The sequence below is a fragment of the Leiobunum rupestre genome, chromosome 5 (assembly GCF_980474605.1).
Source record: "Leiobunum rupestre chromosome 5, qqLeiRupe1.1.hap1, whole genome shotgun sequence".
Lineage (NCBI taxonomy): Eukaryota > Metazoa > Arthropoda > Arachnida > Opiliones > Sclerosomatidae > Leiobunum > Leiobunum rupestre.
In genome coordinates this window covers 19769590-19782631 of record NC_143388.1, presented here as the reverse complement: position 1 = coordinate 19782631, position 13042 = coordinate 19769590, and the positions used below count along the sequence as shown (strand labels likewise).

Genomic DNA, 13042 nt, shown 5'->3' with positions numbered 1-13042 from the left:
ATAGGAAACAAAATAGGCTTAATATCGGATAATATGGGGAAAATAATACGGTAATTATTAAAATTAATGCTTGACCTCAAGACCCAAAGATAACGTAATTCCCCCATTACATCCGTCGCCGACAGTGAAGCTCCGTAAAACCTTCAAAAAGTTCATTCCTCTTTCGAAAACACTTTCCAACTTCCAAGTGCCTGACCTACTTTCCGGGAAGCCGGCTTTTGCTAGGAAAAACATCAACGCGCTCTCTCCCCGATAACGCGTCGCTCGAACCGTCGAACGGGAGAATAACCCCGGCAATCAAACTACGCAGTTTCGTGATAGTCCTAGGCTTAGGTGCTGAGGCCTTGAAAATTCGCTATATAAACCAATTTTTTTAAATGGAAAGCTTATTAATATTTTCTCAACATCATCCAGCAGATCAAATATCTCTGAATCCGATTACATTTTTAAACCATGATTCTAGATTCTGCCATTTCCTGTTTAAGTTGGTTCGTCACTATTATAATTGGGACGGTAACGTACTTGGCGTGCAGTTTGTACATTAAGGCGAGACGACTTCCTCCAGGTCCAGTGCCATTACCCGTCGTTGGAAATTTACTTGGTGAGTGGCAAATAGTCGCTTAAATGTTAATTCTTATTCATGGATAAATTAATCTTCTACGTTAAATAATATTGATAATTACTCAAGGGGTTCTACGTAACTGGTTAAATTGGAAGTGTTCGTGTTGTGTAAAATCAGGGTCAAAGAGAGAGGTGAAAGCCGTCTCAAATTACCATTCATCGTGGCGGAATAACTTCCTTCCGAAATTCATAGCAACAAAGGCCCGGAATTATTGTTTTACCGGGGCTCGGGGTAATAGATAATCAATTTCAGACCCCGCGGAAATTTACATATTAACGCTTTCTCGCCGTATCTGAAAATTCAACTTTAACAATCGTTTACGTGAAATATATGCACTGAACACTTCCTTTTCCATTAACAGGTACTTACTTTGCGATTTATAGAAACGAAATTATCCAAACTTTTAGCCGTTTGCGTTTCTCTTTTTTAAACTTTCGTGGCTGCTGGTTTCGTAATGTTTGTTATCGGCATTGAATTGTTTTAAATGATAACGCATGCGTGTAAACAATATTATTCTAAGTTTATTTTATATTCGATGATATCCTATAACCGAAATCTATACTAGTGGCTATCGCCACGGGATGTAGGGGGCACTAGTGTCTGAGCGTCATAGCGGATGATATGGAGACAACGAGGGAAATTTTAAAACTAAAGCAGAAAATTATGAAAAGTATAATATTTCCTTTTACTCTATCGTAAAGTATGTATATTTTAAAATAGGAGAGTAAACGGTGTTTAGTTGAGGGCGAACAGGTTTTTAAAAGTAAACACATTGTTACTTGGGGCATTCATAATGAAAGTGAGCAAGGCTTAAGAATTATAGCTCGGTGTCTGAAGACAAGCGATTTGCTAAGTGACTAGCAATCTATACGACATAGTAAGTAATCTCTATGACAACTACTCTAAATTAATTTTAATGTGCTTACCATGAAAGAAAAAGTCACTCTAGTGTAAGTTGCAAACCATGCTACCAATTCGGAATGAAATGATATTTCACAACCAGAGCCGTACCTAGCCTAATTGCGACCTGGGCAAAAAAAAAAAAAATGGCGCCCCCAGAACCTTAGGTAGAAATTTTTAATTTTTCAATATCCAATTTAAATGAAAATCTTTGATTTGGCGCCCCTAAAACTTTGGCGCCCTGGGCCACTGCCCCGCTCGCCCTACTCAAGAGACGGTTCTGTTCACAACGGGTATCGTAGCGGGTGGGCTAACGAGAACGGCCCAGAAAATATTCCAACCCTTGCACAAAGATATTAATTCACCAAGGTGGGGGAAGATTGCGACACAGTGCGAGTCGTGGCCTTTTAGTGGGGCAAATCTGTCAGAGGGGGTTACATAAGAAGGGAAAAGGGAAACGGGGGAGATTCGAATTTCGAATGGAAACCCTTTGTCTATAATCAATCACAGAATCTTTATTTAACAGTTATACGACCAGTTTTAATAAAATATTATTATTACAAAATTAACACTTTAGTATAAAACACTAGATACAAAATGAACAAAATGGGCGAAATGATTACTATCCTTTTGATAGCGAGGGGAATAAATCTATGAGGGGTTTAAACATAAAATAATTTACTACTTGACCTTATATTAATAAAAGTTTTATCTCTTACGGTTTTCTATGGGATCAGTTCCTGATCTGTAAATTCGAGCATCGTAGCTCGAAAGAAAGGGGGGGGGGCAATATAATACACTCATCACAAAAAAATGAAATACTTTAATTAATAAATTCTAAAATTACTTTGGTGACGATTAACTCTTAAACCAAACAACTAACTACAAATGATATCAGCGAGGGCAAAAGCCCGAACGAAAAGGTTATCCTAGCGGTATGAACTTACAAAAACGGAATGAGCTCTCACTCTCGAGGGGACCTGTCTTTAACCTATTCTCGTACAATAGCGAGGGCTTCAACTTCCTTTCTAAGAATTCTTCTCTACGTTTCACTGGCTATTTCAAATTTTCACCCTGGGTACTCTACAAGGGAGGGGGGGGGGGGGTTATGATAATTATACTACTCATCAATTGATTATCTTCGTGACTGCTCTTCGATTTACGCGATTCAGGATTACGCATGACACACGCACACTCGTTTTCTTGGATGGGAACTTCTTGTTTCGCGGTGACCGTCCCAAAACTGTCAATTCGTCTCGCTTACGGCACGGATGCCCGGATTACGGTAACTAAAGAGCCGGATTACGGTAACTAACGAGCCGGATTACGGTACGGATGTCCGGATGACGACGACGAACTTCTTACAAGCGGCGTAGATACTTCGGGTTTCAGTCTAAAACATCTGGTTAGGCGAGGGAGTCGGTCTCGGTCATCTGGTTTTCTTCTCTCGGAACGCCTAGATATTGGGTGATCAACAGGTGAATTGAGGGTGGCGAGGACATTACTTTTCCCGAATTCATGGCCATTTGGATTATGCTCTTCTGGTTGAAATGCTCAGAATGGATCTCCTCTGGGTAGTTGGCGAAGTAATTTAATATGTATTCCGCGCACTCGACTGTCCGAGTCTTGAAACTTGATCGAATTCTTAACTTCACTAGCCAGATCCGAATTCTGACATTTTGGGACGCTGTCTTCTGGCTTTGTTCCGCGGATTGTGGGGCGGAGTTGAAAGATAAACAAATGTTGATCTCCCATTTTATGTGGATCATTGGTGCACCTAAGACTCGTGTCCTGTGATGGAACGGATGACGTCGCCAGACCTAGGATAAATCGCTCGTGGTTGCGGGGGGGGGGGGGGGGGTGCTAGAGAGTCTCGAGGCTAATTTTATTTTCGTCTCCAAGCGGAAATGTCCAGGCGTTCCTGCAACCTTATGGCTGTAGCCTTGGAAAAAGCGCACCTTTGTTGGGATCTCGCTATCTGGTGTTGGGCTTACGGCCCGCGAACATGATAATGGGACCATGGGATCGCTGTGAGCTGAGGGGATATTACTGGTCTAGTTAGGGAAGTCTTGGGAAAAACCTGGGTGAGGACAGCTCGGAATGTATTGCACCATGGTCTTGTGACAGAGAGAAAACACTTCATTTAGCGAGGGATTTAATTTTAGCCTTGCTGAAGGCAGGGATTTAGTTTAGTTAATTAGCTTAATTTTATATTTTATAGCGGGGTAATCAAATTCAATTATCTGTCTAAATAATATATAATTTGGATGCGACATTTAAAAGTTATTTAAGTTTTATTGCTAATTTGAATTATATTTAATGACTGGGATTAGTTTTTATTAAATCGATATTTGAATTCTAATGGCTTTGATATAGTGGAGTTTAAGAATACTTCAAATTAACTATCGATCAATAAATATATAGTAGCAATAATTTTCAAGAGTGGAAGGGAAAATCTAATAGCAAAAGTAAATAAAACACAAAAAAATGTAAGTATGCGGGGGAAGATGAAAGCTTACAATCATCATGGAATTGGTAATTTGTATTCTATTTTTAAGGCATTTTTACAGTGCGCTCGCGAAGCCTTATCTTTTGGAAGAGATTACATACCTTGCCTGAATAGCATTGTGGTACACTACAATAATTATTCCTTGGCATTTTTATTTTAAATTAATATTAATTCTTTCAAACTGAAACGTTTAACCAGTAACCCGTATACTTAGCCTATGCTGCTTATCCCGAAGTTACAGCTTCATATATTTTCCGCACGGTGGCGCTTAGTTCTTTAGCGACCGCGAATATGAAATACTATGAACAAGATTTGTCTATACCTAGGGAAAAAGACTTTGTTGAGACGATACACGGGCCTCTCTAAAGGTGGGAAGGAAAAACTTCACCAGATGGAGCTTCAATCACATTAGAAAACCTGTTTTTTGTAACCAATGAGATACCAGGCGGAGTTTTATCTGAGGCCCTCAGATAAAAAGTAAACACATTCCCTGGAAGGTTTTTAATTTTCTGAAAGGGATTGTGCGCAACGGTCAAAATCATCTCTAACTAGTCATTATCCCTATGTATAAGCTTCGTACATTGTTGAAATTATGGTCACAAGTATCGCCGCCTACCGACCGAGTTTTGGTTGCAGTTGATTTACTAGAAGGTTTTTCGTGATCCCCTACGATTTGAGCGCATGATTGCTTAAGTGATTACCCCTTCGGAAATTCACGCCTAATGAAAAGTGCCTCAAGCGTGCGAAGGTCTATTTTTCAATTTTGCGTTAGATATTTAAGAGATATTATATAAACAATATTACATTTTATGTTTATCTTCAAAATTTATTTTTGCCAAAGTGTTAATATTCATTTTGAAAGTGTTCTTTATTTCCCTAAGCGTCGGCGATCACATTCTCGAAAGTATTTAGTTCACCAAGTCGCTAATAAATGGCACAATTTTACTTCCTTCACATTGGAAAACGAAATCGGCCGTTTTCGGTGAATTTTAAACATATTTATCTGAATCTGACAGCACATATATCTTTTTTTGTTTGGTGTGTATCTTGTTTGCCTGGCAGCCCTGGTTCCCCCACACCGAAAAGGTCGGATGTTTGTGCCGTCGTTTTATTTTCCTAAACTGATCTGTGGATTTTTCGACCGTTATTTGAAATTAACGACTGGATATAAGCATGTCAGGCGCAAAGTATTCGCGTACTTCAAGTGTCACAAATATAGTTTGTGGAGTTCTTTAAAGTAAAAGGCCAATTATGTACTATAGTAATATTTGTTATAATTCAATTACTCAGTCAATGTTCGGAAGTTGACTGTAACTTTTTATTTTCAACTTATTCTAGCCTTGCGCGGAAATGTTGTAACTAACGAAGTTGTGCTTAAATTGAGAAAGAAGTATGGAGAAGTGTTTACGTTTTGGATCGGATTGGAACCTGTTGTGGTTGTCTGCGGTTGGCCTGAGCTCAAACAAGGTTTGGTCGACATGAAGAACGCATTCAGTGGAAGACAACCGAGATATACAGGTAGCGTATTAATTATGTTTAAAAATTTTCCATGTATTAAATAATTTTGAATCTTTTTCCTTCAGGTCAGCTATTTTTAAATGGTCATCAAGATGTTATTATGTCCGATTACAGTCCACTCTGGGAAACGCTGAGAAAAATGCTTCTGCAGGCTGTTAGGTAGATACGTTTCGTTTAAATTAAAATTACAATTAAACGATTACGAAGCGCAGAAAGAGGTCGAAACAACCAAAAACGACTTGAATTTTTAGGGAGGGTGGGAAAGTGTAAACTGTAAGTATTTGGAACTATTAATGATATTGAGAGATACAGAGTCTCACCTCCAGGGACGTTATTTCAAGATTTGACAAGAAGGGTAGATTTTGAGTACCCGGGGAGCTGGGAAAATAGGTTTTTTAAAGGGCAAATTCACGTCAAATTAAATATTTTTGGGGTTTTTAATTGATAAAGTTTGGAATATTAACATTCAAGAGAAAGCAATGAATACATGAAATAAAACAGGACGTTTCTATTGTAGCTATATGTAAATTTATTCATGACCCTTTTAAGCTCGTAAAAATGCAGAGGGGGCAATTCCCCTGAGCCCCACCCGAATGACGTCCGTGTTCACCTCCATTTATTTTTAAGAATTTAGTTCAAAGAAAGGAGTATAGTAATGGTGTACCACATTAAGTATGAAGCCAAGCTCCCTACCGGCGAAGAAAGCTGGAACACAGGTTTTTCTTTGGTGACCACTAATATTGCGTTATCCCAAACATTAGCTTAATTATTAGCCTTCCCCGTGCATTCCATGAAATTTTGGAAGCAGACGTTACGCAGACGACGGTAAAAATAGAGGTCACCAATGAGAATAGAGGTTAGAAAAGGTAGTGTTCCGAGGTCAGTAAACACGTATAATGGCGTCACCCGGTTTTTAAAAAAATTGTAATAATTTTAAAAGTCGTGTTACTTAATTTTAATAACGATTTATATTTTAAAGGTTTTTATTGTCACGGTGTTTTATTTTGAATTGAATTTAACCCGCTATTTAATTCGAACTAATCTCTAAGCGTTGGTGGTACCGTGGTAGTTTATAACCGGTTGAAACTAGTTATCATGAAAATTACGTCATAATTAATTCTGCCATTAAGACTCGACGATTTAAAATGCCACGTAAAAACAATCCACTTCCAAAAAACCAATATAACTTATTTATTAAAAATCGATGAAGATCCTCGACATAAGTTGTAAATAATTCATCATCATAATTTACTAACGTAAGTCTACAGGAAATGTTGGGCCTAATTTGGGTTGGTCAACCATATTTCACTAATATATATTACTATTATTTTAATATCTTGACAAATAAATATAAATAAGAAAAATAACCGTTACATACATTTTTCCAAGTTCTAACATATCTCCAAGGCCTACTACGACTTTTCTAAATTCCGAAGTCTGCTAAAAAAAACCATCCATCGACCAATCGCCTTTCGTCCGAGGAATTTTTTTTGGATCATCGCCACTACTTTTCTTATGTACCTAGTAAATTGGCCGATGAAGTCATGTGATCGTTGTAGCCGCGTTACCGAACTATTTCCATCCGCGCGAAAGGGGGAAGGCAAACGAAATTACATGGCGCACGAAAATTCTAAGTAGTATACTTCTTGTTTCATTTATATACTTCTGGTTTTAGCATTGACAAATAACATAGGGACTCATAAGGTAAGCCAAATTCCCGGCAGGGAAATTTCCCAAGAACGGTCACGCTAAACGACTGGAAAATATAGGACAATATGGCTGCCTCCTATAGCTCTCTGTGTATTTACGAAAAATTGAAATTTTTTACGTATAATGACGGTAAAAAAGTGTTTTTATGGCGACTGCAAGAATGATTCAAGACGCGAAGTGGAGGGAATTAAATACTATTGGTTTCCAAACCCTAAGAAACAATTTACAAAATTTGAAACGTGGTTATTGAACAGCGGTTGGGACTTGGCCTATATTGATAAATTCGGCTATAAGAAGAGTGCCAAATATGTTTGCTCACTACATTTCATAGGACAATCTGGACCAACTATTTTAAACCCACATCTAGTTCCACTAATAAGAAAAATAATTAATCAGTCTAGGGTTGTTCTAGCTTTGTCTTAAAAGGATCTCTTTAAGTTAATTGCTAAAATTTAATAGGAATACACAAATGTATTTTACTTATTTTTCAATGAATAAACGGATTTATGCAAAGTCCTACCTATGTTTTCTCTTTTGGTATTTCTGAAAGATTGTCCAGATTTATGAGCCGGTGGACGGATTTGAAAGAAAATGTTTGAAACGGGATTCCGCTTCTAGCTTACGGTAAATGACGATCCCTTGCTTAATAAAGGGTGCTTTTGACTCGAAATGGGTTTAAAAGATGCTTCAAAGTTCAAATCACCCAAATTAGTGTACATTTTAGGTTTCAGTCTATAGACATTTCATACAGCTTACATGTAATTTTAAAACGATTGCAGGAAATACTCAATTAGCAACGACTTGCCAGTACTGGTGGACAATTGTCTCGGTCATGTCATACCACTTATGCAAACTGAAAAGGAGCCCATTGACCCGACGAACTACCTTTATTTGGCGATCTACAACATTCTTGCCTCAACGGCTTTCGGGAAAAGGTAATCTTAATGCAGAGATATTTGAGGGGCACTTGAGGGATTACGCATTTTCATTCTCAATTCACACTTACTTCAACTTAGAGGTCGGCGTTTGGATAACAATTAACCGTTTGTTTGGATAATATCCATAAACCAAAATTATCTAAAAAATAATCAGTTATTTTTTCCTTTTTCCCATATTAAATCGTTTTTGTCCATGGATAATATCTACGGATAAACGGTTAACCGCAATTTTTATGATTAATTGAAATTTTGCCAGTTAATTTATCTGCTCCGCCGATCTCTACTTCAACTTAGAAGCAATTAAATATATCAACTGGATCCTTAATCAATGTTTGGCATATTGTTTTAATGAATTCGCTAGCCTTTGAGGGCATTTCCTAATTTTTTTAACGGCAACATAATAGAAGAATAAAAAATATATCTTCAATCTCAAAGTCATAAATATTAATGTCTCCTCCAAAACCGCAGTAGCATGCACCGCGTTACGACAAAATGTACAACTGGTATTACTCCTACTAAATTTAAAAAATATTAATTATAAAAATTACATTATTATATTAGGTAATTCACTATTAACGAATTTTTTGGAATTGTATTTGCAAATAACATCGCCGTGTAGCCGAAGTACCCGAAATGTATTAAATCTTTTAATAAAAATATTATATATTAACAAAGCTATAGCGATCTTGAAAATTTACATCTTTCGAATTGAAAATTTAAGCATCCCTGCAGTGTAGGATACTTAAGATATAATTGTTTAATGTAACTCAGCAATTAGTACAATGAGAGATGTCTTGATATTAGGAAATACCATTGCTCAGAGTAAATGAGTAAATTTAGTTCCTTCTCGATATAAGCCGATTTTCCTCAGTCACTATGTTAACTCGCGTAGTTTTATCCTTGACTATTAAGAAATCTCTAATAGGTTTTTAATGTGATTTTGCTCAAAGGTAAAAGTTAAATTATCATGGCTTGTTCAGGTACAGCATGGATGACGAAGAGTTTGTGAATCTTCGTAGCGCAAACGAAAAGATTCAGTCAGAACTGAACGTGGGGACCATCTTCGATATTTACCCTTTCTTGCATCACATTCTTCGCTGGAAGGAGAAGCGATCGAAACAAATCATTCGTCAGTTCATCGATCCCATTGAAGCCCAATACAAACATCACAAAGAGACATACAAAGAAGGTAAAGTACTGTTCTTTATTATCAATATTGGAATTAAAAGTGTTATTCGAAATATTTTACTTGGCCCACGCAGGTTTTGTTCGAGATTTCACGGACGCTTGCTTGGCTGCTAAACGGGAATCGGAAAGCGATGACAAGGGAACGGCAGAATTCTTCACCGATGAGAACATGGTTCTAGTTCTATTCGATTTTTTCATGGGTAGGTTTTATCTCTCACACGTTTTTGAGAGGGTCCTGAAAATATAGCTTATTTTCGTTTTGGCTGTTGACCCATAAAATGTTTATAATACAAGTAAAGCATCCATCAAGGTCATTAACAGGAAAGACGTACATGCGCAGACTGAAGGTATTATGAAAGGGAGCTTATGTATCTTCAAATCGCTAAGTTTACAACGCATTACGGTTCAAAATTTATTTATTTATTAACGATGTAAATGTACAAAATTTACTGTTTGAAGAGACATTTTATTAATTATAAACTATATTCATCCAATTTAATAGCCTTAGTTTTATTTCTAATGTGTATTGTAAATTATCAATAGGAGCCTTCAAAGCTACATGTTGAAACTGAATAACATTACCTTTATATTTGTGAGATGGATACTTCAAAAACTTGTGTGCTGGTGTATATACTTTTATAAATGTACTAGGATAACTGTGAAATGTACATTGCGGCTAATAACGTAAATTTTGGCTTAATTGGAAGATATAAAATTTCCAAATTAGTAAGCTTACCCAGTTTATTTAAAGTTTATTTCAGTCTGACCGACCAAGGTGAAAAAAATTCGCGTTTAAACATTTTAATGGCAAATATGCCAAAGGTGTAATCCTCTATTGAAATCGATCTAATGTTCTTCAACATTATTTATAGCCGGTACTGACACCACGAGAGTAACATTATCGTGGATTCTTCTGTTCTTGTGCCAATATCCAGAGGTTCAGAATAAGCTTCGCAAAGAATTACAAAATGAAATTGGTAAAAATCATGGACAACTTCGTGTCCGTCTACTTTTCTAAATTTCACTTAATGCAGCTTTGCTTTCATACAGTAAAACTGGGTATCATTCCATAGCTTTAACAATGCCCGTTGTTCTGGTTATATAAGTCACAGTTGCCATAATCAGATACTCATGTGCTAGAAATCGTTTTAAGAAGATTTTTATTAGTATAGTTGTTAGATTTTGCAACAGAAGGTTAATTTAGCAAAAGTACAACATTTATTTTTACTCGAAGCGTCGTAGGCATACATCAGAGCTAAGTCCCACCTTAACCCGGCCGGCATGACATTATTGTACGTCAAAAATCACGACATAAAACACCAAACAATCACGTGACCCCCATTGGCATCCTAATGTCATGACCGACCTAAATTTATTATCATGGTAACGAAAACAGGCCACAAGTTATTAATGTAATATAATATTTTCATGCATTCTTCTCTTTAATCCCAGCTCCTCAATTGATATCATAATTACTATTTTAGCGTTTTAATTCGTATTTAATTCATACAGGGGACAAAATACCAGTGCAAGAAGACAAGCGAAACTGCCCTTTCACGCAAGCTGTCATTCACGAAGTTTTAAGGTTGCGACCGATCATAAGTTTCGCGATGGAACGAAAAGCCACAAGCGACGTCGAATATGGTAATTTATATACGTTGATTTCGTTTAATTTTTAATTAACTATTTGTATAACCGTATTTCTATATTTATATTTCATAAGTAGGTCAGTTATCTAAATAAATATTTAGAGCTATGTGTCAATTGACGATAAGTGCCTCTAGAGGGAAAAGTACACATCTTGGGAACAAATGCACACGCAACTATTCCATCGCCCCATCACGGCTTTCTGCACACACTCCTTAGGTCAATGGGGCAAAAAGGACTTATAAGGCCTAATGAAATAGTCTGTTTATTCCACCAAAAATGCGTGGTCATTCTTGAAATATCTTTTAGTAAAAAGTTAAGAAGCTAAAGATAGTTGACATACTTATAAGTTTGCGTTCTTGACTTTCAAAATGGTGATCTTTTAATTCGAAAATGGTCTCCCATTTAAGAAGACTAAGGCAAAAAACTTTTCAGTCTAAAAGTAAAACTTTTCATTATAGTTGGGTACAATTTACCCAAGGGAACGAGCGTGACATTTCACTTTATAACTCAACACATGAACCCTTCCATCTGGGAAGATCCAGAGTCATTTCGTCCAGAAAGATTCCTCGAAGAGAACGGATCTGTGAAGAACGTCAATCGTCTAAACGGATTCCTTCCTTTTGGTCTGGGCAGACGGTCTTGTCCCGGAGAGAGGCTGGCGCAAGCGGACTTGTTCCTTATCTTAGCGGGCATCCTTTTAAAGTGCGCCTTCGAGTTACCCGACGGTGTTCAACACGCAGATTTGGAACCTCTAAATATATTTTCTTTTAACATTCCTAAACCTTGTAAACTGAAAGTCGTGAAAATATCGTAATGGTTTAACTAATTGTAATGTTTTCATCAACATTCCGTCATTAAATTTACTCAGGAACGTTTTGGATTAAGGGGGGTACAGTTTGTGTGTTTAAATTGACACCCCCATTTTTTGGCGCCCCTTTTAATACAATTTCGCGCCCTTTTCGAACCCTATTTGGCGCCCCTGTCCAGTCTCAAGGGGGTACATTGTACCTCTCGGTTCCTACGCCACTGAATTTACTTTACAAATATTTCGATAAATTGAAAATATCTCTTATTCAAAATCCCAACTAGACTATCCTAGATATAATATTAAATAACATAAGTAACCAATATTGTTCTCAGTTAGACTAGCCGTAGCTCTAGGCTTTTAATTTCGTGGCCCCGGGGTATGAAATAATGAAAGAGGGACTGGAACGCTGACAGATTGGCGGTTTCCCGCCAAAGTTGAGCTACTTTGGGAATGCTATTGCCGGGGAAAAAGGGATGTGCAATGTACGACGACAATTAAAAAATGTTAACTTTTATCATAATTTCATAAATTTTGGGCTACGTTGGGAGTGCAATTGCGGGAAAAAAGATGTTGGGCAATGTACGATGGCAATTAAAAAATGGTAACTTCTATCAACATTTCATAATTTTTAAAATTATGTAAAATTTATGGTTACGGCTCTAAATTTCTAAAATTCTAAATCGTTTTCGTATGCAATGTTCCAATTTGTTAATGAAACAGTTTCGCTTTATTGGATATATCAGGTTGATCAGTTTTATTATTGTTGAAGCTTTTGATTGCATGTTTTTGAGGATTTCCCTTAACGAAAAAAAGGTGCCTGACGTAATGAAAAATACTAGCATAATACCTAGCATAATTGTTGTCTGCTGCATTGCGACCACCATGCAATAATAGGTGAATAACCTCACTATAAATTGCTATGGACTGCTCACATATAGGGCACCCTGGATTTTTATTAGTGTCTGATATCGGCAGCTTCTTCCGAGTTTGGACGGAATTCCTATACAGTGCTGATTAGCCCCAAATGGGTGAAATTGGTCTGGTTTGAAACTCTGACTGAAATTTTTACTTCGGTTACCAACCATACCAAATATGGTATTCCGCTCACCCCGTCACGAACCTTCATGGGCTAGGGAATGTTTCAGCGTTCACATAAGAATTGCTCAGTAGGGCTTCCTCACTGATTGTAAGACGATGAT

The 13042-nt window shown here is 37.1% G+C and overlaps 1 protein-coding gene across 1 annotated transcript; it reads left to right on the top strand.

Moving 5' to 3' along the window:
- Positions 1 to 306: 306 nt before the first annotated feature.
- On the top strand, positions 307 to 11919 carry LOC149943742 (cytochrome P450 1A1-like). Its single transcript, XM_090175122.1, has 10 exons — positions 307 to 333; positions 464 to 601; positions 5370 to 5549; positions 5615 to 5708; positions 8039 to 8194; positions 9178 to 9386; positions 9460 to 9585; positions 10258 to 10362; positions 10898 to 11029; positions 11494 to 11919. Exons 3-10 carry the CDS (start codon positions 5510 to 5512, stop codon positions 11847 to 11849), a joined length of 1218 nt encoding a protein of 405 aa, XP_090031248.1. The 5' UTR covers positions 307 to 333; positions 464 to 601; positions 5370 to 5509; the 3' UTR covers positions 11850 to 11919.
- The last annotated feature ends 1123 nt before the right edge of the window (positions 11920 to 13042 follow it).